At 46.5% G+C, this 26,581-nt stretch overlaps 1 protein-coding gene across 3 annotated transcripts in view; it reads right to left on the bottom strand.

The window, feature by feature from the left end:
- The window catches only part of LOC144178734 (neurexin-4-like), a 50,869-nt gene that overhangs the window by 15,169 nt on the left and 9,119 nt on the right, over nt 1-26,581 (bottom strand). For 2 of the 3 annotated variants that reach the window (XM_077706813.1, XM_077706811.1), the window contains exons 5-21: nt 24,630-24,836; nt 24,118-24,287; nt 22,860-23,033; nt 22,292-22,450; nt 21,771-21,849; nt 20,447-20,584; nt 19,299-19,437; nt 19,080-19,186; nt 17,723-17,851; nt 17,293-17,496; nt 15,870-16,190; nt 14,872-15,042; nt 7,022-7,243; nt 6,696-6,932; nt 4,388-4,561; nt 3,588-3,727; nt 1,976-2,072 (exon numbers count right to left, since the gene is read on the bottom strand). In XM_077706813.1, coding sequence (XP_077562939.1) covers nt 1,976-2,072; nt 3,588-3,727; nt 4,388-4,561; nt 6,696-6,932; nt 7,022-7,243; nt 14,872-15,042; nt 15,870-16,190; nt 17,293-17,496; nt 17,723-17,851; nt 19,080-19,186; nt 19,299-19,437; nt 20,447-20,584; nt 21,771-21,849; nt 22,292-22,450; nt 22,860-23,033; nt 24,118-24,287; nt 24,630-24,836 — 2,868 coding nt within the window. The remainder of the gene's footprint in view (nt 1-1,975; nt 2,073-3,587; nt 3,728-4,387; nt 4,562-6,695; nt 6,933-7,021; nt 7,244-14,871; nt 15,043-15,869; nt 16,191-17,292; nt 17,497-17,722; nt 17,852-19,079; nt 19,187-19,298; nt 19,438-20,446; nt 20,585-21,770; nt 21,850-22,291; nt 22,451-22,859; nt 23,034-24,117; nt 24,288-24,629; nt 24,837-26,581) is intronic. The other variant, XM_077706814.1, reaches the window with a different exon arrangement.

The raw sequence follows: 26,581 nt of genomic DNA, 5'->3' as shown, positions 1-26,581 counted from the left end.
TCCAGGTGCACCAAAATGCTCACACTGCGGCCAATACCCCAACAATGAACACATCCTCTGGACATGCCCAAACATTCAAACCACCCTGAGATCTTCCCTGTGACCAATTCCTGTCACAAAGTGCCCTCCTTGCTGGGAGGCATGGGTCACACCCTTTAAGGAGCTTAAAGAACTCTACTGGACCGCGCTTGTGAACCTCATTAAAAACACTCCGGGGCTACAGATGAGTCCCTGTAACCCAAGCAAAAAGCCGAGCAGTCCTTTGGACACAGGTTTCAAAATAAAGTTTCGCTCTCTCTCGCTCCCTGTCTTATTGGGAAGAGCTGACAGAGTCAACAGGGGCTGCATTTCTTGCGTCTAATATGCACAGGCCGCACACGCATGCAAACAGTTTGGAAAGACTGCAACCCTGCAACTTAAGTGCAAACACAAGTTTGCCTATGTCAGCAGATCTAAGTGTAGATATCCACCTCACGCAGAAAAAGCTGATTGTGGAAAATGCTGGAAAGGCAGAAATTGCTACATACTTCCGCCCTGCACATTAACAGGCTGAAATCATTTTCTCTGTTGCGACTTGTGATGTCACAAGTTATGAAAAAGAAAAGCGAGCCTGCTGAAATTATTTTTTCTAAAATGAGCAGTCGTACAAGGTATACATGTAAAGTACGCAATTTATTTTGTATTTGGCACCTTTACTCCATGACGTGTTTTAAGATTCCCCTCTCCCATACATGACAAGGTCTCTCGCACAATGCTCATTACCTGCATGCATATGCTCTTTCATGATAAGTAGAAGAGAAATTGGAAAGGGAGAAATGACAATTTAATTTCTAAGTGAATCACCACTTATTCTCTAACCAAAGCCGGGAAAGGGATCACAGGCATGATTCAAATAAGTTGTTCAGCCTATAATTTTTTTTAATTTAAAGGGACCATGAAGACAAAATACAAGTTTGTTTTATTTGAAAGATTTCGTGTTCTATAGTGCCCCCAGCACCTTTCCGGAAGCAAGCAATGTTTTATTCACTGCGAAATTAATCAATTTAAGCTAAAATTTTGATTCTCACGTTAAAACGTGTGTTTAAACTACTTTTGCAATGACATCATAAGAGCAGGTCTTTCAGCCAAACTTGGTGTGGAGCGGAGACTTGTTTACTATTAGTCAACCTAGATGGCGCCACCACAAAGCGGCAAGCCGTTTTCTGCCTTTGGTTAGTTTGTGAGCGTATTTAAACCTGGCTTGTTGTTGTCGATGGAGAAAATAACCGGTTCGTGAAACCTAAAGCTCGCTCGACAGATTTGGTCACGTAAGACTTGCGTCAATAGGCCAGTGTCGTCTGAAACAACCACAAAGCTCCTCAGTGCCATGCGTCTAAACCAAGCATAGTACGCGCAGTACCAACAGCAGTATGCATCGGTACTTCTATGTTTACGTGCGCTTTCATAACTTCCACTGATTGTCTCACCATTCTACTTAATATAAAAATAATGTGCCCTAAATTTAAGCACAAATAGCTGGTTCAGCAAGCTTATAATCTCTGCCTAATTTGTGTTTGATTTTGCCGGCCTCCACCAATCGCAGAGCTGGCTGGTATGACATCATAGGTTCTGTTGCGGGAAATGAGCTAGTAGGTTGCATGGCCATTCTCTTTTTTCCTAATTATATAGCTTATTTGAGTGAAGTTTACGTTAAAAGTGGTGTCAGCATGATTCGAATGAGGCAATCTTTTGCATGAACCAAAGTTGCATTTTGTCTTCACGGTCCCTTTAAGTAATAAGGCCTTTATCTCTGTCTCTGAAGGCTCCAGAGAGAGCACATACAGAACATATAGAGATAGAGCGTGGAGTAGACTGCTTAAGAGAACGGTCAGCAAAAAAGCCTATGGTAAAATTTATGTTGTTATACGACGGCAGCTGTTTTCCTTTGCTGCATTTTACATGGTCAAAATAGGCAATAAAAAGCCTGGACACTCACCATTGCCTCCTACATAGATGCTGCGAAGGTCGTCAAATTGTACGTCAGCCGTGTCCCGGATGTTGTATTCATATATGATGGGCTCTAAATTGTCCACCTGTTGAGCAAAGGTGGAGCTACTACAACTGCAATGGAAAGCTAACTCAAGCAAGTGGTTAAAAGGACAGTGGGCGGTGAATAACTTTTTGTTGAAACTGATAGAAGATGATGGCTCTTTTAGCCCTTTCAGCTGTTACTCACCAACAAATCATTTAGTATTTGTTTTAATGTAATGTACTAATACAATAATGAGACTGTAACGCACTTATTAAGGCCAACTTGTGTTCCACCAGCTAAAATAGCCCGTACCTATGTGAAGCATAATCAACCAGACAGTTTCCAGCACCAAAATTCTGTGCAACCGCTCACCTTCCTAGTCGTAACAACAAAATTAAAGCCGTTCCACTCAATATGAAAGCTGTCAGAAGTGCAGAGCACTGATTCGCCATAATGGACTGTATCACCGTTATCCACTCACTGCTACAACCCAATGCATTTCAAATTTCCCGCCTTCGCAGTGCTCGTGCACCCCCTGCCTGAAACTCCACCAGCGGGAGTTCCATTCTTTTAGTGCTTGCTTTTCCTCCCGCACGTGCCAGCGCTGCACTCCCACTTTTTTTCTCTTAATACCACAAAAACCAACCCAACAAGCGTTCCTAACTATAAATGAACGTGGGCGCTGGCGGTTAATGACGTATATTTCACCTCAAATGAACCTTAATTTTTTGCGCTAAACAATGGGAAGTTGTATGACAAGCACCAGTGGTTCACGAATTTCGAATGCTTATGACTATATAAACCACTTGCCTTTCGAAGCCTCTGTGGGACGCCGCGACAACAGAATGCCGTGTGGTTCTACTTGGGTCCAGCAAGCGGGCTACGATGACGAGGCGAGCCCCTAAAGTGCTCTGCACTTAATATCAGTGCCTGTACTTATTCATATTGGGTACGCATATCATAAAATGTTGTGTATTCGATTAGGCATGTTGAAGTACGAGGTAACATCTAATCCTTACATTAAGCCCTGTAGTACTAATGTGTAGTTTATATTTTACATTGACTGTGCATGTGGCAAAAGGGTCCAGTTTAATAGACGTTGGACGCATGCAGACGTTGGACAGATACTCCTAAACTACACATATCAACACGTACCACTTAGAGCTTGTGTCACAGAAAAGTCAGCAGCGGCAGCGCCAATCACGAGCAAAAAAATCGGCACGAGTGAAAAAAAACCTGTGGCACCCCGTCACGGCACTCGTGGAAACACCCAGCACCATAAGGCCTTGCCCCAACAGGTGAAGTGCGAGCGGGAGTGGAAAGTTTTCACTGGTCGCGGGCATTGTACAAATAAAGTTCCATGTCTTAAAGGCAGAGCTGAAGCATCCTCTATCTTGTTTTTTCCAGTGTATTTACCAAACAGCAGTGTTGTTCACACTCCAGTCACCGCGAACAATTGGTGAGGTGAACCCGTAGTTCATTGTAGCGAAAATTTTTCTGAAGTGGTGTTCATTGTACTGGGGTCAACTGATACATGGTGCTTGCCCACAGAACGAGAAAAAAAGGTGAAACTCACGACCACGGTCACCGTCATATTTTCGCCGTCCTGGGTACGCTTGATCTGGACGTCGTGGGTAAAGGCACGGGCAAAGTTTTTGTACTTGATAACAAATCCTAGAGGCCCAAAGCCATAGTCAAAGCTCAGTATCAAGTGACCTGCACATAAAATGACAGAAGCTAAACCTCCAGTCATCTGCAGCGCGCAGTGAACACGACAGCAAAAATCTAACCTCAAGCTCTGCATGTATGTACTTCTGGAAGCAGTAACACTGCAGACTTTGTCTTCACCAAAGTTAAGCAGCGAAATGCGACTTTCAACACTAACTTTGTCTGCTGCAGCTACTGTTGAAAGAGGAGTCTGCACAGGGATCGCTGTTTCTTCAATGTTCTCTGGGGCGTTAAAACTCCTCTCAACAAATGTTTACCATCACCCTGAAAGCATTACAGGAACAAGAGCAAGCAAGAAGTGTGAACGCAGCCGCTCTGTGCAACTTTCACATGAAGTGGCCACTCCTTGCCCCACCTGAAGTCCCGCTTCTTTTTTCATTTTTTTAACCTACAAAACTGAGGCCGAAAAATTGAATTTAGAATTTTGTGTTTGCAAGAAATAAAAAAAAAACTCGTTGAGCAGAAATAAACCAGAGGCTTTAGTAGAGGGCTGCATTCATATTTTTTAGTAGGTAGTTTACCATTCACCTGTAACTCATATTTTCACATTTCCTCTCACCCCACTGAGTGGCCCACCACGAGGTCAGCTTGACAAAGCTCTGAACTTGCTTTAATTGCACTTCATTGAGGCAATACGAAAATGCATACCCCTCTCGGACATCACGAGGTTGATGTAATCCCCACTGTGTGATGACACCCCAAAGATCATGCCGTAGGACTCTGCGGTGGCAAAGCCCACCCTAATGTATTCCTCCTGGGTGGACAGTGGTGTCTCAAAGTCGTACCGCACATAGCGGCCGGAAAGCACGCTGAATCCGATCTCTGCAAAACCAAGGTTGGTATTTAGAAGCAGCAGTGTAATGGAATCCCATTTCGGGCTGCCTGTCTACAGCAGCAAAATTACATGGTAGGAAAGCACCTGCCTGCCTTTGCTTCTTGAAAGACAAGACAGTATTAGAAGGAAGGTATGTTTCCGTGGTAGCACTCAAACTAGCAGTGCAGGGCACTACTGTAGGCCACATCCATAGATGCTTGCTTCAGCTTACGTATGCTCTTTACAATGTGTGCTCGTATATTTAAGTAGGCACATAGCATGCACTAGTATGACGACTCTCTTGGCAAATAAGAACTACCACAGAAGAAAAAAAAGAGCAGTGTGGCCTTTTGTTGCACACTGTCAGTTCAGATTGAAGGCACACACACACTTGAGACATTTAAATATCAAAGCGAGCGAGTCTTCAAGCTATCAGCTAAGTAACAGTGCACTTAATTATGTTTGCTGCTGCGTGTTCGTTGCTGCAGGGGATTTTTTCGAAGATCTTAGCACGGCCCATGGGGAAAGAACGTTACAACAGCACAACCTTCCGGGAGCAGGCACATTTCAGGGGACTGCTGATGTTTCGGCAGCCAGGGAAACTGGGTGTGTACTTTCCTCCAGTTGTTGCTCCATGCTGCCATATCCGCCTGACTGCATGCGGCGTGCACTGTTTAGCACCGGTCGCACAGACCACGAAGCCCAGGTAGCACAGGTGTTTGTTAAAGGGAGATGGTATTAACCAGGTACCGCTACTCCTCGAAAAAAAATCAAACTTTGGGCGTTTTTAACACGGTGAAAAGCTACATTGGGACTATGAAGGGCGCAGTAGTGGAGGGCTCTGGAATAATTTTGACCACCTGGTGATCTTTAACATGCACCAAAATCTCAACACACGGGTGGGTTCACTTTTCGCGTCCACTTGAAAAGCAGCCACGGTGGCTTGGATCGAATCCACGTGTTCGGGCTCAGCAGCACAACGCCTCAGCCACTGAGCCGCTGCCAAGTGGGCTACTCATTGTCAAAGCATTAGAAATATTGTGTTACTGTCAGGGGCTCAAAAGTACCGACGAGTAGAAAGGCAGGCTTTGCTTTCACATGTTAAAATGAAGTGAACTCCAAAGTTGTTTGCTTGGAACGGGCAAAGAAATTGGCACCTGTTGGACCTCTCTTTTTTTCCCCCTTCCTTATACAGGATGGGGGTTCATGGCAGGGGCAACTGAGTAGTCAGCATTAGGCACCACGAGGCACTGCCTGTTCATCCACCTCTGCCAACGCATAGTAATTTAGTCTTTTTTGTTATTACCTATCTCATTTAGGAGAGCACGCATGGGAAGCAGGAGAGAGTAAGTGGCACCCCCAACAAGAAGAGTCACATGACTGAACACACACTGCGGTAGTAGTGCACGACCTCTTGGGAGGTGCCCCAGCGGAAAGATGGAAAAGGGCATGTTCTCGCACTCTATTTGTTTTGAAATTGTGGCAGTGAAGTTTTAGGGGTGAAGCACCTTAGGGGCTTGGGCTGTCAGCGTTTCATGTAGTTACTAAAACACTGGGACACTCATCTTCCAACACCTCGCGCTAGAATGTAACGCGTACTAAAAGAACACATCAGGATGCTCGTTTTCCAACGCCTCGTGCTAGAACATTTCATCTTTATAGGCAAAAACGCATACTAAAAGAACCCACCGGGACACTCGTTTTCCAACGCCTCACGCAAGAACGCTTCGTGCTTCAAAGACACGAGACTTTTATCATCATCATTTATTTACCATTAAAGGCCCTGTCTTGGGCATTACATAAAGGGGGGTGCAGAAATTAGGGTTTGCGATGGTCATGATAACCGAGGGGAAAACACGACAACAAAGCTATACATACCCCCAACAGTTTCATCTCCGTGGGCAAAAAAGTCAAGGCACCAAGGCCTAGGACGCCGAGCGCTCAGCATCGAAACTGCATTACACACTTCATCATAACTTCCAAACAACATCGTACACTTACACACTGCATGTTTTGCCCTTCCCCAGGTTTCACGCTAGTGGAGATGTCCCAGTATTTTCTTGGCAACACTGTCACAACCACAGTCAACAACAATTTAGCAACTGCCCCATAAAAAAATAAACGGTAAACAACACCACCCACCATCACCACAGAAAGGTCCCTTGAAGGGGGTCCACTGGCAATCACACTTGTATCCCGAGTATTCCTCGAGGCAGGTTCCGCCGTTGAGGCACGAGTGAGTGGAGCACCTGCCCGTGCAGCCCGGCACCACCCCATCAGGTGCAGACACTGCCCACTCCCTCAGGCGCAGTGGCTCCCCGTTCACCATGAAAGCCCGCAGGCAGCCCACATAGCCATCCTTGCGGTCCACACTGGCCCCTGAAGTGGAAGGCCAGGGGGCAGTGGTGAGTCATTTCTTAGCTTGCATCACAGCCTCCAGAAAAAGGCCCCTTCGCGACAATGCTCACCAATGACCAGGCTTTCCGGTAGGTGCAGGGCTTGCACCCGGTCAGGCGGCTCATTCATGGTGGCGCTGTCTCCGCCGTCAACGATGATGTGCGCCTGCTTGAGGTTGCACTCCACGTGCACTGAGTGCCACTCGTTGTCGTTCAGCTTGTACGACGTCTTCAAGCTTACCACCCCGGGGCCTCTGCCAGTTGTCTTGTACTGCAGCTGGATATGGTCGCCACCTGCACCAGCGTCCCCCAACCCGCATCGCTCGCTGTTAGCCCTGCCATGCAACGAGGCAGACTCGTATCCTCAGCATGTACCACCATCTGACCCAAAGGAAAACATTCATCATCATCCTGTCTACTCCCACTGCAGGGCAAAGGCCTCTCCCATAGATCTCCACTTATCCCGGTCCTGTGCTAACTGTGACCGATTTATCCCCACAAACTTCTTGATCTCATCTGCCAACCTAACTTTCTGACGCCCCCTGCTGCGCTTGCCTTCTCTAGGGATACACTTTGTTACCCTTAAAGGGACACTGAAGTGATTTGTAAACAATGCGGGATTACGAGCGAAAATTGTAGTCCGGAGTCCCTAGGCCCTGTTTCGACCACTCTGAGCGCGTTTACGCGAATTTATTTAGTAGAAAAATCAATTCGAAAATGCTGTCCTCCTCTCTGCACTCTCGCCCATTTTCTTTGGCGTTTTCGTGTGGTGTCAGCAGGAGAGGAGCTGGCAATTGGCTGCACTACTGCACGGCTCGCCGACCTTCCGCGACCGAGTCAGTCGTGGTCAGTCGGCCCAACGTTTAGTCCGCCGGCCGCCGACGGGTCATGGCAATTTGCTCGATCAGTTGAAACTAAGCCACAACACATTTGTGAATGGAAGAATGTGCCTTTCTTTACTTCGTTAGTTTGTACTCTGTATCTAGCTCCAAGTCAAGGTCGCTCCACACAAGCGCTGCACAAGCGCACATGCGACGCTTCGCTGACTGGTACGCCAGTAGGAAAATGTAAGGCCTCTTGAAGGGGTAGAAGAGTCAGCGAAGTCAATGTAGGTACTAAGGAAATAAAATCAACTGATATTTTTACCGTACAGCGTAAACTAGGGTGCGAGAAGCACTTTTTTGCGCTGGGCGAACAAGCACAGCGGTCAGCAGCACGACTACGCATCTGCGAACGCTTTTCCGTCTAAGAAATGCAATTGCTAGACGTGAGCTATTGTGGAAACTCGATGGACGCTTACTGCACGAGCGCAATACAACAAATAGTCACCTAAGCTGCTTAAAATACTAAAACTAAATAAAAGTGTAAACTGGTTATACATTATATACCTTATATTTCCATTGTCGGCAGCGCTCTCGCCCGTGGCCGTGTGTTCTGGAGCGCTAGGTATATCATCGCAGGTGTTTTGCCAGTCTCAAGTTCTCAAGTTCGAATCCCCGCGGGTACAAGCTTTTTTTTTTTTTTATAAGGTAACTTTTTTGTTTTTTGCTGATGTTTTCTATACTGAGTTCACCTTTTTTTTGGGCCGCAACGTTCACTGCTCCACGAACTAGTCGGCAGAACTCCCGCAGCCTGGCACTGGCGCGCTAGCGCGAGTTCTCGTTGGCGTGCTGTTGCCATAAGCACCGACTGCTTGCGGGCAGTGGGCACAGGCCAGAATCAACAGACCATTGGCCTGGTGCGAACACGTTTTTTACGATACAGGCATGAGTGAGGCAAGCTCCAAATATGGGGGAAAAGCGCATGCATTTGTGCGTCTGCGGGGACGACGCGGAGGACGTTCATGCACTGCGTAGGCCTCGGCTCGTGAATGCTACGATTCCAAGCCGTCCTGGGAGGCTTATCTTATGCATTTTACAGCCGACAACATGGCAGAAGCGCGGTACTACAATTACTGGGATGTTGAGAATGCCCGTCCAACGACGCCATCGGATGTCAAACATGTTGTTTTACAGAACCGAAACCGAAACTTGTTTGATTGCTAACCTTGGGCATCGTCCAATCACGGTGCCCCCTCCTCCCAACGTCACAGCTTAGTTGGTGCGGCCGCCGCAAACCGCGCATGGTAGTTTTTCTTCTTTCGCGCTTTGTAAAATAATTACCGATTTGTTAACCGGATAAACCATGAAAAGTGTGCTAATTTGAGACAGTCTACGCAGTGCAAGCAAAAACGGGAGCTTGACAAATTCACTTCAGTGTCCCTTTAATGACCAACGGTTATCGTGCCTTTGCATTACATGCCCTGCCCACACCCATTTCTTCTTATTAATTTCTACTAATATGTCCTTAACAGGCGTTTGTTCCCTGACCCACTTTGCTCTCTTATTGTCCCTTAATGTTACACCTACCATCTTCCGCTCCATTGCCCGCTGAGACATTCTCAATTTAAGTTGAACCCTATAGTGAGCCACCAAGTTTGTGCCCCGTAGGTGAATACCGGTAAGATGCAGCTGTCATACACTTTCCTCTTCAGGGACAATGGTAGGCTGCCATTCATTATCTGAGAATGCCTGCTGAATGCACTTAACCCCATTCTTATCCTTCTAATTAAGTCTGCCTCATGGTGGGGGATGTGGGGTCACTACTTGGCCTAAGCAGATATATTCCCTTACCACTTCCACTGCCTTGCCACCTACCTAAGAAAAACATTATCCCCACTCACTGGCAGTCTCACAGTAGTTCTAAACACGGAAGCATTTTGGGTTCAGTTAAAGAAAAACATGATGAGTTCAGTGAGCGGTCTCGCGAGAAGGACCTCAGTTTAACACATGTTCCTCTATAACTGCTAGAATCTTGACGACACAATTACGCCCAGCGCGTATTTCCCCACCAAATGAGTTTATGAAGTTCCCTCACTTAAATGACTCACAAGTGCCAGACATGTTTACAAAGAAGGCAACCATACGATGTTGAATGCATGAAAAAGTCAATTAATGTGCACAACACAGACTCGCAAGCAAGAATGAGGCCACCTTTTAGGCAAGTTCATAGATACCTGTATAAAAAAATGTCTTATGCATCATGTCATGAAATTCAAGCATACTATGCACAAGGATTCACTGGTAACAGACCCAAGGGGGTCCCCAGCCAGAGTGTTTGGGTCGCTAAATAAAGGCCAGAGGATTTGAAACCACTTTAAATGGGCTCACCCTTCCTCTCTGTTTTTCTAAGGGTAGAAAAACGTACTTTGTGCTTGTGATGGCTTGGTGGGATCATGTAGAAACAAACGTGGCGAGATTGAAACACATATGCATGAGACTTCATTGCAAGCATCCACTACATCGTATCTGGTAGCTTTTGAGTTAGGACACACAGGGTACCAAGTTACACTTGGTATCCTGTGTTACACTGTAGGCACAAATACATACAACACAAGTCAAGCCCATTAGTTAAAGGAGTACTGACACAAAATTTTAAAGCTGGTATAACTGTGCAAAAGTCTCCCTTTGAATATAGAGATATCTCCCATCAAATTTCAATAGTAACCGTTTAGTACAACATATTTTAAATCCATTTTAATCTTTGCATGCACAAGGAGGCTCAGAACGAATACCCTTTCACAATCAGCATCAGCATGACGCCATCTGCTCCTCCTGGCCCCAAACTGCCGACATGAGGGCTCCCGTGACATAGCCAAGGCACTGGCACGTTGGCACATGCTTTGTTGGCACGTGCTGTGCCACCACGTGTATCAAGTCACGGTTTTTGGACTGATGTCATGCTGCGCGGTGCATGGAGATGGCAGAGACCATGGCCGGTCTGGGCGTGCGCGTCCACACCAGCAGTGGTGCAATGAGAATGGTGATGTCACAAGTGCCCTCCTGTCACAGTGGCTGCCTTCATATTCCTTTAGTCGGAATTGAAACTGACACGAATAAACGAGGCTGTAAATAATTATTTACGCTGCAATCGACCATCTAATGTGCCATTCTATGATTTGATAGAACCATTACGCTGCTACGACCATATAATGTGCTATTCATACCCATAGCAGAGGAAAAAAACTTAGCACTAAAATTTCATGCCAGTACTCCTTTAACCACTTGTAGCACAAACTTGCATATTAACAATGGAGGAGGAATGGAAATTTGAATATCATGAACTCTGGTCTCAGAGAACATTTCAAATTGTGCCACACAACCCATCGTGTATAAGCAGGAGGTAGGCATAAAATATAGCCGCGTGTTAATACTCATTTTGTTCAAATTTGACTGAATAAAATACTATGTTCACTTCCGTAAAAATTTCAGAAAATTTCAAAGTATCCAGCACTAACAAGGTTTGGTTGCTTCTCCCCCCGTGAAAAATGCATCACGGGTGGGGTGCATTCCCTGTGCAAGGCAAGTCTAAGCCTGAATTTTCTTTGAATCGGGAGCATTACTTGGCTCATTTTGCGGGAAAGCTGTGGCAGAAAACCACGGCAAGCAAGTGGCACATTAATTCCCACTGGCTGCAACGCGTCACAAGGCTCCGTTGGATGATTGCTGCTTTCAGGCAATTCACTAGATGGCAGAAGCATGGCCCGATTCGAATAGTATATCGCTCACACCGACATCATCAGGCGAGACAGTGAAGCATGGTGGGAGGCACCAGTTCACTGCTGACGAAGTACAAGACCACCGCAATGCAGCAAAACATGCAAAACAACCAGCTGCAGCGAAGCAACGTTCACTTACCAAGCCCCCCGATAATGCAAAAGCCAGAGTGAGCTGCTGCAAAGCAAGCACGGCAAGCTGCAGTGAAGCAACGTGCACCCTTGAAGTTTTGAAGTCCCCGACGAGCAGACAAGCAGCGAACACAGCAATGCAGCGAGCAGAGGCAGGACAGCCCGGAGCTGTGAAAGCGAGAAGAAGCAGTACAAACAGCAACACTTTGCCAAAATACGAAACTCGGCGACATAGCTCAGCGACAAATACAGCAGACTCGCGATAATTCGAACTCGGATAATTCAAAGTTCAGTTAATTCAGCCGAATCTCAAAATTTTGGTTGGCGCGCTATGTTTTCAATGTATTTTGAAGCTGCTTTTAATTCAAACTGCTTCATTATGTAACTTTGGTTAATTCAAACTTTTTGTTTGCCCGTGCCGGGAACTATCAGCAGCATTTGCCGCTTCTAGCTGTACATTTCCATCCTTATATCACTGACATTCACTAATATAGCCGATTACCTTCACACACATGTTAATGCAATGAACTGGCTGTCCTTGCTGGCATCAAAAAGCTTGTTTTCTACTCCCATAGACAGGCAAAGCAGAAATCCGTTTGTTTTTTTTTCTTTCAAGGTATGAATAGCACTTCAGCATTGTGTGTGAATGCTGTATTATTAAATGCTCTATGTGAATTTTTTATTACAACACAAGTTGGTATGTTCCCCTGAGTAATATTTTTAAGAAGTTCTGATAATTCAAACAAAATCCTGCGGTCCATTCGAGTTTGAATTATCACAAGTGTACTATAATTCTCTGCGTACTATACACGTAAGAATCGCTAGTGTCCTCATAGATTTTTTTTGCTGAGTGATATATGCTTGGCTTTTCTTTCAAACAATAGGCTTTGCACAAACACCAATGCCAAGTGTGCTGGCCATAACGAGCTCTCCATATTATTCCACGAAGTACCATCAGAAACAAAAACCTTCTATTCAATGCAACACCTTCTATCTTTTCCTATGGCTGGAATGTCACTCTAGAGGGCTCCTCTCACCTCCTTTGCTAGCTCAGTATTCAACAGTTGGACTCCGCTTAGCCAAAAATGGGAGCATCGAAGGCAATAACAGGCAAATGCAGTTGCGCTTTTATGTCTTGATAGGTGCCCGTGGGGCATGTTGGGCATACTGAGTGAGACGCGCATTCTAGCCGCACTTTTGTTGGTGGAAAAATTCTGAACTTTTGACGATCAATACGAAAAGTGCATTCATTATGCAGGCACGTAATGCAATCATGCGAATAAACACCACAGTGGAGCCAAAGTTATCGTACAACTTCCTCGATTGGGACTGCACAAGAACGTTGTATGATTAGGCTGCGGGTAAATAATGCCTTAGTATACAATCTGGCACGGCATGTTGGCTACAAACTTGTTCAAACTACCACATTTACTGCCTCACTTGTGTGGCTGCACTATTTGCGAACCCTGAACTTAACTACGGTAGACTGCAAACTTGGTCTAGTTGGTACATTACGAGAAAGAAAACTGCGCATAGAATGAGGACACAAAAGAGGACAACTAGACACACAGGGCACAGATGGTTTCCTGAAGTTAAATTTGCCTGCATGTAAACTGTGAACCCTTTTATCTTTGAACCCTGGTGTGGTAGAAAGAGCAGTGCAGGGATAGAGCTTCATTTGAGAACGAGCGACATGGAACGAGAAAGTGAGGAAAGCAGATTGAAAAGTGGGAAAAGTTCTGGTTTCTCTTTCAGCTGCCCAGGTGTTTCCGGTTTCCCATAAGCCATCACATAAAAGAGGCTACAAGTACACTTGCGTTGTTAGACTGAGGTATTTAATGCACTGTTTCTGTGAGAATTTGCTGGGAGCCGTCGTCAAAAAGCAGCTTTCCACATAAGCCAAGAATATATAACCAGGATTCTACTGCATAAGCTATAACACTGAGGTTCATTTTTGCACCTTCATTACGTACAAAGTAAACAACGCAGGCACAAAAAGAATAAAAACTCCCACCTCCCCTCGCGGGAACCCCTGTGTAGATGCGACGCATAGGCGGAGCGGTGAAGGAAACGCGTTTTATAGCGCGCATAACGTTGAGGGGACTGCGTAAGCTGGTCCCAGTCGATGACGACGTTGGCGTACTTGTAAAGCGGCGTGGACTCTAGGTGTTTGAGCAAAGCGTGGATGTTGCTTCGCCGGAGAACGGCACACCGGTTATATGCGCAGCGTGCCCGAAGGAGGAAACCGCGGAAGAGAGAGTACTGCACATGCGCCGGCCCCAGCGCGTCTGCCGCGGCTATGACGCAACGTGCCGCGGCTATGACGCAACACAATCCAACACAATCCACTTTAATCCAATCCAATCCAAATCCAATCCAACTGAATCCAAGCCAAGCCAAGCCAAGCCAATCCAATCCAATCAAATCCAATCCAATGCCCCTCGCGAGAGAGTGTTCGTTATCGGAGAGGAGAGGGGGTGAGCGGCGGAGAGCGCAGCTCGCGCGGCGAGGAGAATGGCAGAGGGGTGGACAACGCCGACAACAACGACGACGACGCCGGAGGGACAAGGCGAGTGAATCAGATGCTCTGCATCTAAAATAAAACAAAGACAGAACACGGCTGATAGGGGCCTCTGATTGCCATAGTTTCCACTTTGGTGCACGAGACATGGAACCATTTCTAGCGACGCCGAAGTGAGAGCAACATAAAAATAAACTGCATTGTGGCTGGTTCAATCTCAACCGAATGTTTCTCCTCTGTGCTGGTGCCTAGGGCATTCGTATGTGGTCACATGGCTGCTTCAGTGCCAGTGGCTACTCATGAAAACAGCGATGGTGCTATGCATTGAACCCAATGTGGAGCTATGCTAAAAAAACATGTGGGTACCTCAAATTCAAGGCAATGCTCTAGACTTCACTTGAGACCCAGAGAAGTGCTTTTTATGCGTCAAAATTCATCGACGGTTGGCATGCGTTGCATGATAGTTGATGGCCAGTTGGGTTTTCAGTAAAGTGATCATGGATGCGGCTGGTTACTTTTTTTGCAACTACGTATCCAAATTTTTCAGTTTTAAATTATTCGAAAAAGATCCCTTTTCTGCTTCGAAGGTAAAAATTATTACTCACAGATGCCTAATGAAAAAGAAAACGAGAGGCTACCGTAGTGCCTTCACTGCAGACAAAAGAGATCCCCTACCGTAGAAGATGAGCTTGACAAAGCCAGTGGGGCCCTTGCTGTGCATGATGACCCCATCCTCGGCCGTGGTCTTGAAGTCGAAGTACATGTCCCACGAGTGGCTCAAGTTCCCGAGGGGGACCTCTATGGTGCTTTTTGCGGAGTGGAACGTCACCACGTCGTCAAACAGGGCTGCAGGAGGCAGCAAAAGATGCATCGCAAGAACCCTTGTGATGGGGGGGGATGCACTCAGATTTCACAAGCTACTCGCAAATTGTCACATGTGCTTGCCTCAAACTCGTAACCCCGGCCTGTACTTTCACTTGAGGAGCCATTCCCACCACTACCAGCAATCATTACCAGCAATTAGACCATTTGAAATATTAGCAAAAACCAACCGATTGTCTCGGACATTGGTCAACCCCCGCCAATTGTGGCTGAATTCCTTCCAAAGGTAGCTGATTGACGATAATGTCAAAAGTAGCTACACTCAAACTCGTTGTTGCCTCGTGCAAGTTTTGACTTTGTTAGAGCACAAAACACAACGCCCCCATAATAAATGCTAGGAATCAAAAGAGGTCACGCGCAGCATCCAAGAAAGAGGAAAAACAAGGCAGCAACTGAAGTCTCTAACGACTGGGTGTCTGACACACAACATAAGCGTAAAGAAATCTTAAAGCTCATCCTCAATTTCAGTGCCATTTGTTTCCAAAAGTTTTCTCTGACACAATAATCCCTGCTTTTAAATTTAGTTTTCCTTTTACCACACTGCATGTAACAAAGCCCACCGTAGTTCTCGCAAGCATTTCAATCCCCAACGCTGCATCCCGCGGGCATTGCAGGAATTCGCATGGTTACACCTCTCATAACTACAAGCAGGCAACACATTTCTTCTCTCCACAACCCCTGCTATAGGAAGTTGTGGACCTACACATTGCTTAACCGACCACCTCTTTGCCCAGCAAACACTCTACATGACGCGCTACTTGCCCGGCCAAAAAGCTTCCCCTCCAACGCACCGTCTCCCTCGCACTCGAGTGGGCCGAGGCTGTAGCGGCCGCGCTTCTTATCCTTCAGCGGAGATACAGAGCCGGTGTCGCCAAAACGCAGCTGTCGGACCGGCAGGTGGTCCCTGTCGGTGAGCTCCCCACCGTCCGACAGCCATTCCTCAGCACCTGCGTCGCAGTTGCACTGGTGCTCGGGATCCTTGCAGGTGCCGTACAGGCCACAGCGGCACTTGTGTGAGCCCGGGATCGAGCCAGCCCAGTAGTCCATCTTCTGGTTGCGCCGGCTCACCCACCAGCCAAACGGCGTGAAGCTGTCCGGGCTCGAGTTTTGCCCTGCACACACGTGAAGGAAATTAAAGGGGCCAAGAAACTGGTTGGTTTGAAGGAACCAGCCTTTGGTTACTCACTCAGCTTCATTGCAGCCATGAAGCATGCTTTATAAACAAAAAATGCAAAAAGTAATGCGAAACTTTCAAGTTTCGCATTACTGTGACGTAATATGAGCAGGAGTGACATAATATGGGCCAGCACTTTTAAAACGTAGTTATCAGTGCGGCAACTGCACGTTAGTATTCGGGTGATATAATTAAACGGAACTAAAGGCCCCACCACAATTGCCCAGTCAAGTTCCTTAGCATCTCAATCATTTGTTTGAAGGTTGCGACAAAATTTGTATGATTGTTATTGAGCCAGAGCAGTTTTTTAACGAATCGAACTTGTATTCTGTCTTCACATCTCCTTTAAACAGACAGCAAAGAGTGGAAACGAGTTCGCTTCTACCAGGCGGGTTACAGTGCCATGAATGAAAATATACTACTCGTGGCAAAAGCGATTGTTTCCTAATGCAGAAAATGCAAATGCTAGGAGCTTGTACAACCACCCTAAACATTTCCCTGCACTACGATTTGTAACATAAAAAACCACGAATGGTGAAGTGGGATTGGTGGAGCTTGTCTAAGCACTTTTATGGCACAAATATTAAAGCAGGAGCATGTAAGTGTAAAACAAATACGCGGGAACTTTTGCTTTTTAAGAGACACAAACGTTAGCTAGCAAACATAGAATGCCTCGGCTAGCCCAGGCAGTAGACTTTGTTTCAGTTTCCATTTCGTTTAACTGTCCGAGAAAGCTACAACAACAAAAGGAAGCTACAAAACATTAGATTTTTCACTTGAAACAAAAGGTTGTTCAAGATTTAATTTAAAAAAAATACCCTCAAACCAGACACTACTAGGGTAACAATAACACATAAGTGTGCTTCGAAGCAAAAAAAAAGTTTCTGTCCATTACCCATCATTGCTACCCCAACTACTAAAAAAGCTGGTGGCTGTCTCGAAAGCCAGCTACAGTTACTGTACATAAGAGACAAACGAGCCTGCCTCTCGCCCCGTTCCACTGTGGCTACTGAAAACCTCCTCCGCCTCCTCCTACTCACCGCTTGTGTTGAACAGGCGGGCATTGTAGCACTCGTAGACAAGTCGCTGTCTGCACTGCACAGACCTGTTCATCAGTCGTATCATCTGATCCAAGGGGGAGTCATACACAATGTCCTGGATGAAGCTCCCAGCTCCCTGGTAGCCCTTCACATCCGTGGTCTGCTCGTTCTTGTGGTGAACAAGGGTTCCGGTGCGGTTGTCCGCTACACACAGCAAGGCAAACAGCAAAGGGTGAGAATAAAAAAGGGGGAAGTCCACACTGCTACAGTTCTATCCTAGAATGTGGCACGTGCCTGGCATTCACCGCTTTCAAAGTACCTGTCTATGCACAGGAATTCAGAGAAAATCTCATGAGCCCATGTCACAAGCACAATGGCCCGGAAGCCTTTGACAAATGGCTGCCGCTCAACTTGCTCTCATTTCACTCACAGTGGAAAACGCATTCGACTGGAAACGGCGCCAGAGGTCCGCTGCCATCCACGTCAATCAGCACTTTCTGGGTCCGTTCATTGGGCTTCTTCTGCATTCGGTACGCCGCACAGGAGAGCGGGTGCAGAGCTAACCGTTGCGCAAAAGATGAAAAAAAAGTGAAGAGAGGAGGGAAGATGACACAGCTGCGCAAAAACTTTGAATGACACACAGGTACCATCCACCAGCTGACAAAGTATGAGTGACTGATTGTACTGCCAATCAGTCTTGCTGATTTTCTTGAAACCAAGGAGCCACACATTTCCGTAATACGTATAAAGCCTGAAGGCAGTGAACATAAGCTACCACAAACTGCATAATTTGCATTAGCTTATTTAGGAACATAAATGACCAGAGTCCATGCCAGCATTAAACGGGGCTTCCTAGGACAAGGCCCTCACCACAGGTTAAGGCAATGACGAATTCAACAACCGTTTTAAAAAACCATTTTATACAATTTTCTGCCCATCAACCTGTAGCTGCACAACAAAGCGAAGATGTTTTTCGACACATGTGAAAGAGGCAGAATAACTATCTACACGTGTTGGTTCAATTCAAGCACATATTCTAAGCCACCTGCTGGCAGCTGGTCCCAAATAATCCCCCGTGGGCTGGAGTCGATGCAATAACTTTGAGAATGCATTGGGGGACGGCTTTTGCAAATAGCGCGAGCTTCTGACCTCTGCTAAATGCATCATTCAAGAATGCCTGCACATAATTAGAGGTGGATGGAGAGGAGGCTCTACCAAGCATGTCTTGGAGTCCTTAGAAGCACGCCCTTGAACTGGGGAAAGTTACCACCAAAGGCCCTCCACAAGGAAAAGAGGCTGCTATATGGATGTCTGTGAGGACTAGTACGACCAAAGGAAGAGCTTAAGGCTTTTCAGTTATCCGCTACCCAAGACAAAACCCCTCCTCTCCTGCGGGGGTGGCTCTGGTTCAGCTGAGCTATACAGGGTGTACTAAAATCCTTGACACCAAAGCATTTTTTTTGGTTCTCTTGGAAATACTGCCCACACTGCAGGAAGTGGAACTTGCAACTTCATGAGCAGCGCTGGCGATCGGGCCACCACGGTAGAACAGGCAATAATGGCAAAGGTAGCTGACCTGTACTTCCCAATATGAAGAAACCCTAAGAAAAAAGAAACTGAACTGGACTAAACAAATTGTAATGCAAAGATGAGCTACACGCTGTACGTAAAAAAAATTCAGCAAATTGCGCGAGAAAATGCGCAATAAGTCCGCCGATGTGAGTCAGCAGAGTAAATGCCAGTGTAGCTACTGAGGGGATCTGCAACCTTTGAGTGACACAACTTACGCAGATGGCAGAGAGCGCCAGTGTAGCCTGTACCAGTGCAATTGCAAGCAAACGCCCTGTGGTCCTGCTCACAGGCACCTCCGTGCTCACATGGATTTGGATAGCAGCTGTAAAAAAATAGTGCGAGGCTCAAATGCTTTGCTGATTCTAAGCAAGGCTCGCACGCTTTGCTGATTCTAAGCAAGGAAGAAGAAGGCACTAGCGGTAGGTCCAACGCACCGGTCCACCATGTGGCACGCATTTCGCTGCAGCTCACCCCGCACCTGGTTGGATTTCAGGGTGAGGACGTTGACGTAGCGCCCCTCCATGTGCAAGTAGCGCATGCAGCCTACGAAGCCTCGCCCGCCGTGCATGCTGCCTGCGTGAGAGGGGTGGGAGGGAAGGCGCAGAACAAGCGCGAAACGTCCATGAATGAACTGGAAAGCACAGGCTGCACCTTAAAGCTTTCACCGCTTCCAAAAAGCACAATACTGCGTTACACAGAGGTGGCCAAACATGGGCGTGTGGGCCAAAAAGGCACCCTGTGGGTGGACTAAAGGAGTGGGAAACCTGGGTAAAAGAGTGGGTAAGTGGCAGGAGGGATGCAGAAAGATGTGACACAGCGTTAACGCAATGAGCTGAAAAGTCTGCAAATCACACGTGCTGTTTGGCTAATTGGAAAGAACTAGCCTTTGGCAACATCACTAAGCTTCATTTCACTCAGTTAAAATGTTTTTATCACCCGCTGCGGTGGCTCAGTGGCTAAGGTGTTGTGCTTGTGAGCACGAGGGCGCGGGTTCGATTCCCGGCCGCGGCGGTCGCTTTTCTGATGGAGGCGAAAAGCAAAAACGCCCGTGTGTACGAGATTTCGGCGCAGGTTAAATAACCCCAGGTGGTCAAAATTAATCCGTAGCCCTTCATTTACGTGAGGGTTCGAGCTAGTTGGTAATCCGTAGTGCAAATTTAAAGCGCAAAAAATTTAGACAGAAGACGAACGACACAAGGACAAGCGCTCGTAGCGCTTGTCCTTGTGTCGTTCGTCTTCTGTCTAAATTTTTTGCGCTTTAAATTTGCCCTCCACTACGGCGCGCCTCATCGCCTGCATTGCGTCGGCACGTAAAACCCCCACAATCAAAAATGTTTTTATCAAAAAAAACTACATAACTACAGAAAATATTTCCTTCTTTTATTTCCAAAAAGCTTTTATTTGAGGAGCCCAGCTGTCGATAGTCCTATAATTTAAGCTTTATATTTTTCACATTTTCATTTTCCCGGCAGAGTACATTTATCTACCCAAAAATCTCTGTGACCACTATAAACACATCGGGCACACAAGAAGCCACATACAAAGGCAAGCAAATATTATCGAAGAAGACGGGCATAGCTACCTCCGATGAAGTATTCGGTGCCTGTTTCCATGGAGAAGAGACGTTTCGTAATGCTTGGCACACCATCCAGGTGAAGCTCAATGCGGTTGGTCTCCAGAACCAACATCAGGCGATGCCAACGGCCGTCATTCAGAAGATCTGCAAGACCACCACTCATCTTCTGCAATTTCATGTCAAATTACATGAGTTACACTAAGCACATTTTTCTTAGCAGAAAAGCTACAGCATAGTTTTCGTACAAGAAGATCCATAAAATCTTTTTCAGCCCAAATAAAACTGCTAGCATCATACAAACCAGTTACAGTGTACAAAACACGCATCTAAACATGAGAGTTTGCTGAATAGGTTTCCCCACAGGGCTACCTAACTCTTATATGTATTAGAAACTAAGTAATAAAAAGTCGGGGTGCCTCACAAAAAGAGTACACACACAGTGGCCACCCTAGTCCACGCCAAAAGTCTTTTTTATTTTAAATGCAGAGCATTTCTTTAACTCACGATGTCACCCGTTCTTGGCGTCCGTAGTTGTCCGCATCGCTCGCCTCGACATGCCCGGCTCAGACGTTTCGCTATCGGCGCGATCAACATTCGATAGCGCGCCCAGGCACGTTTCAAGGACACTCTCTTCCCTCTCTCGGACTCAACGTGCGCCGAGGCTGCCAATTTTACTGCTGACGAGCGCTCTCTCGTCAGCAGTTGCCACAAGTGCAACAACATTAACGTAACGCAAACTACTTAACGTCGTGCGCTCCCGGAAATGCTCTGCATTTGATCGTGTCCCTCGCGAGGGGGATGTTTCACTGCGTCGCCATGCGAACAGTTTGCCACGCTTTAGTTTCAGTTCCGTATCTCCCCGCCGTGGCCGTGGAGAGAAGGCGGCTGGCCGCAACTCTCGCCACCGCGGCGCTGTGGTTGCGAGTTGCGCTAGGAAAGCGAGCGTCGTCTGCTAGCGGGGAGCGGAACGCGTTCCGCTCGGCATCTCCGGTCTTCGCCACTTCTGGCTGCGCACTGCAAAAGAAATAACTTTTTTTTTCTAATTTTCCAATTCAGGGTACGGTAAGCGCCCCTTCCGCGCGATGACATCTGCATGACACTGGCTCATAATTTATGATAACCATTTCCCAACAACCTTATCATTACGTGCACAGTGCTAGTCAAAATCCATGCACAGAATTAGAGCACGACAGCAGCCCCTGCAGTACTCTTTGTTCCGGAGCGCAAGCATGGTCAGTGGACCAAGCTGGTAGCATTTTTTTTTCTAGTATTCCAATACAGTAATAGTCTGTCTATGTAAGCCCTCCAGAGGGGACTTAGCAAAACTCACCATCAAATGGCCTGAGAAGAACCACGGGTGTCCCGTTTCCTTGCAGTTTCACCCGAATTCGCCCCGTGTCCAGGAACAACTATAAACAACAGAGGCTTATTTATAATTCGCAAAGAAGTGAAGCAACGTCATTACGTCGCACCTCAGCATTTATCGAGCACCTTATTAGCAGCTGTTCTTTGGGTACTCTACACCCCCCCCCCATGCAGCTACATACATAAAGCCGAGTGGGCTCGCATGTAAGCTGAGCGACAAGCACAATATTCGCTTCACCCCTGGTTCCCCCCTTAAACCAATTTCTCATTGCAAGCCACAACTGCTGCTTGCTAAAAGTGCTTCAGGTCAAATGATAACTTTGTGTGAACAGAGCGAGACAGGCAAGTCTGTTCAAATACATATTCTGTTATGTTCATTCTAGCTATCTTGTTTTTTGTTATGAGATAGTTCCGCACTGAAGGCAAATACTCTGCTGTCCTCGAGAATAGGCACACTTATTACATAAGAGTGAGAGCTCCACCTACCTTGATGTAACCTTCTCCAGAAAATTTGTTGTAGAGCAGCAGGCCTTGATCGTTGAAAGTGCGGAAGTCCAAACTGCAGTTCATGCTGTGCTGTGCAGAACCAGTGATTTGGAGCATCGATGCGGAGGTGACAAATGTCACTGGGATCACGTGCTCAGGCTGCAACAGGAACCATACAGTAGCAATGAGTTATACTCAACACTATCAAGACTAATGCACCGGCATGCACTCACAAATATAATGGCGGAAGATGGCAGCATGGAGTATCTGATGCGAGAGCTAAGTTTCAAAATACACGTACTTCAATACTATGTTCAACATTACTACACAAGCATGCCTTTTTGGGAAAAAAATCAACTGGACCTCCTTAGGTGGTGACACAGACTAAATGTTTGTGCGGCCCTTCAGGTTAAAAACATGCGAAAACAACGTAAAAGCCATGCCATAACTTTTTATCAGCCAACAGTTTTAAAGATCGAGTGAACAATCCCAACATCTGGGTAGGCACAACAGAGGCCCACTCTAGCCCACAGGACCTTGGTAAAACAATAAATCTTGATCAGCTCACCTGACATTTGTACAGCACTTGGCCAACCTTAGAGTACGTCTGATTCTCATAATCTTGCTTCAGCTCACTGATGATGTCCGTGTTGTTCAGCATCACATTTTCTAGGCAGCCGGAGAAGTTGGCTCCAACTTTGACGCCATCCTGGTTTAAATTGGCTATGCCACCAATGTACAGCTGGAAAGGAGAAAGATTAAAGAAAGGCAGAAGGGTCAAGGGGGTGAGGGGGAGGGGGTGAAGAGACCATGATGGCTTCCTAGCAGGCAAAACACTTGCTGTTTTTCAGTCTGTAATCTCGGTCTGTAATTACACCTGGCACTGTAGCCATATCTTCCATTTCTGATCCCGTAGTTGGCCACCATAAATGAATGTTCCTGGAGACAGCTGCAGTTCAAAAGGCCTAAGATTTTTAGGCGAAGGAAAAACCAATTTTTTGATGCCCTAGTGATGCGGCAACGACAAGTGCTCCGCACCTTATGGCCTATTAAAGTGAAAAGGATATAGTTGAAACAGCAGAACGAGAAAGGGAAACAAGCAGTGGCTGCATACACAGACTTTGTAGCCATCGTGCACTGAAGAATTTTATTAAACCTTACCCTCTGGGTGGGTCATGGGTTTGCATTCTGGGGCTTTGCGTCCACCACAACAAAAATAATTATCGAAGAAGTCAAGTCCATTTTCGAAACAGCTCAATACAGCAGACTTCAATATTAGCACTTTTTAAACACATAAGCATTTATGAATGAAACTTCCAACTTTTCCAGTGTGGTAGGTGGGTTCATGTTCATATAAGGCTTCAAAATGAACAGGTCAATCATGAAGCTCCCAATCTGGTCCCATTGCTGAGTGAATACAGCTCATTGCTTGAAAAGTGTGAATACAGCTGAGTGAATACAGCTCAATACATAAAAAGTGCGTAAACAAGGGCAAAGTAAAGAGAAAAAATGCCACAATTACTGCACTGTTCATGATACAATTATGCAGCTGATACCTACTACCCAAGTGCCAGGCACCCAAGTCACCAACCTTCGGGAACGCTCCTACGCAATGCTCTATCATTCTTCTTTTATTCTACGGGCTAGGGCACTACTGGCATTATGTTCCTCTAAGGCACCTGAGGCGCCATTTATTGGTCAGCACCATTCATAGGCAACTTTTTGTGAACACAGTGCCAGTCAAGAAGTCAAACAGAAAAGGGGAAAAAGAGAATGAAGAAAAGGTTGAGGAGGTATCACATATAAAAACCCAGGCTGCTGCTTGCCTCTCGATTCAAGTCCAGCCGGAAGAAGTCACCCTTAATCATCTGGCGAACTACCACACTGTCGACCGTGAAGACGAACTCGCGGTCGAGCCGAGAGATCTGCACATCGTGCCAGGCGTTGTCGTCGAGCAGGCTCCCGCACCACACTTCGGTCACCACACCTTCCTCACCTGCGCGACAACAGCACCACGTGTCATGCACCCTGATTTCCCTGCAGAGCCTTGGCAAGTAAAGAATCTGCCTGTTCATCACCATTCGGCAACTCGCATTGCTGGACATCGATCCCAAGAAGAGGGCGATGAGATAACCAAAATATTTTTAGGATAAAATGGACAGAAAATGAGAGCTTGAGAGCTCCTGATATGCAAGGCAACATGTACATGTAAAAATAAAAAGACAAGAAAAGGGTGTTACCGTACGAAATGAGTTTCTCCCAAAGGTCATTCTGACAGGAACAAGCAACGCCCCTAGGGCCTAGGGATAATGGTCAGAGAAAACTGACCACGACCTACCACCCAGGCCGATGCTGAACAGAAGCTGACCGTGCACAAGCTGAAGGGCAAGCAGGTCGTGCTGGGATCCCCGGCTGTAGAGGAGGAGGCCGTCCTCATGGTTGGTCCGAAAGCGCAACTGCAGCGTCTCCTCCGTCGAAGTCACAGGCCGACGATTCAGGTCCATCAAAACGAAGCTCTGACCGTCCAGCTGCAGGTGCTTTGGCTCTGCATTGTCATAATGGCAGAAGTGCAGAAAACTGATCTTGCTGGACTATACTCAAAACCCACAGTGTGAAAATATAAAATGCAGATAAGCACACAGTGCAGCCGTTTTCTGTCATTGTGTCCACTGTTTATCTCACAAGATATCTAGCTACTATATGCGGCTCCTTTCGGCGCAAATCTATGCATGAAGCACGTGACACCCACAACCGCCCTCATCCCAGCATCCCACTGCCTCCAGAAACCTGATCTTGTTAGGTTGCAGTGCAATAGACTGCTGGGATATGCTGTGTCTCTTGATTTTATTGTCTTAAAAGCTCCAACAATGAGCCAAAGAATGTATGCCCTGAGTACGACCCTACTGTACAACTTCCTCCACTGAACATACAGCCATTTATTCCCTTTCAAAGGGCTTAAATTGACAAAGGGCCCTTTATTCCCTTCAAGGGGCACTTATATAGATGGTAGTCACTGAAAAGTTTAGCTATCAATTTCTTTGCTTGGCAACACTGGAAACGGCCATGGACATGACGCGGCTTGTGCCACTGCGCCCGCACGCCGAAGAAAAGAAAAACACCGGCGTGCGTTGTCTGCTCTGTTTCAACCCGATGCTCAACGGTGGTGTCAACAGAGATGTTATTGATCGCACTCACATTGCAGTCGAGGCATTACTTTGCGTTCGGTGGGGTATAGTTGGAATGTCCAACACACATCATGTGCTTAACAAGTACAAGTACCGCCGTCCTGCAGAGCCCAACGTAACTAGTGACGGTGCACTCACATGGTTGCCTGCATGCGTGCCTCGCCAGTGAATACAACCTATACCCACCAACCAGAGCATATTAGCGGTACTAAAGTACCTCCCGTGCCTACATGATTATTCTGCGTACGATGGGTGGATTCAAGTGTTGTTGTCTGTCGTACTCTCATGCCCACGTGTGCAGCACCTCTCTTATGTCTCACAAGTGCTACATTGTATCTCGAAATACAGCCTTTTCACTGAGTTTTCACGTTTAATTGGCGTTCATGCAGTGAGCATACATGTGGTGTGAACCTTTTTCTTCCGGTAGTGCGAGAGGGAATTGGGCTTATTGATCTTTTAAAGATGATAGTTTTTCTTGGGTTACTCAAACTCTACAATTTCTGTCTGTATGTCTGCCTACCTGCCTGTCCATTGATTCAACCACCCGACCAAAACTTTGCAAAATTCTTCAACAAGACATTTAAATACGCTGTCTGTCTATTTTCCCCTCCATTCAGCCACCCAATTAAAACTTAGCACAATTCTTGAATCAGGCGTTTATATAGGCAAAACTTTTCCAAACCACTACATCTGGCACCATACGGCATACTTGTCAACATTGTTTAGCAAAAAGAAAACATTAGGCATATTTGAGCCAAAACATATACATAAAACCGGCATTAGCAGTGTTTTTTAATTGAAGATAAATGTGTGCTTGATATCTGCAACAGGAAATTTTAAAAATATGCATTAACGTTTTAACCCAAAAATACAAAAAAGAGCTCACGCCCAAGCCTAGACCTAGTGGCGGCATTCTAAGTCCAACAGTAATGACAGGTTCCAATAGATAGAGCAGAAGGAGTGGTACATGGGAAAATTGAATGGACTCGAGCAAACCTCCACCACATTTATCGTGGGAGGAGTGAGACGGAAGAGGAAGAGCATGAGATACGGGTGGGGGAGAAATGAGAGGCACTTACATGTCAGGCGTGGCAGAGGAATATTG

This window comes from Haemaphysalis longicornis, unplaced genomic scaffold, assembly GCF_048455015.1.
Source record: "Haemaphysalis longicornis isolate Haplotype H1 unplaced genomic scaffold, Haemaphysalis longicornis Haplotype H1 scaffold_4, whole genome shotgun sequence".
Lineage (NCBI taxonomy): Eukaryota > Metazoa > Arthropoda > Arachnida > Ixodida > Ixodidae > Haemaphysalis > Haemaphysalis longicornis.
This window is presented reverse-complemented; position numbering and strand designations above follow the sequence as displayed.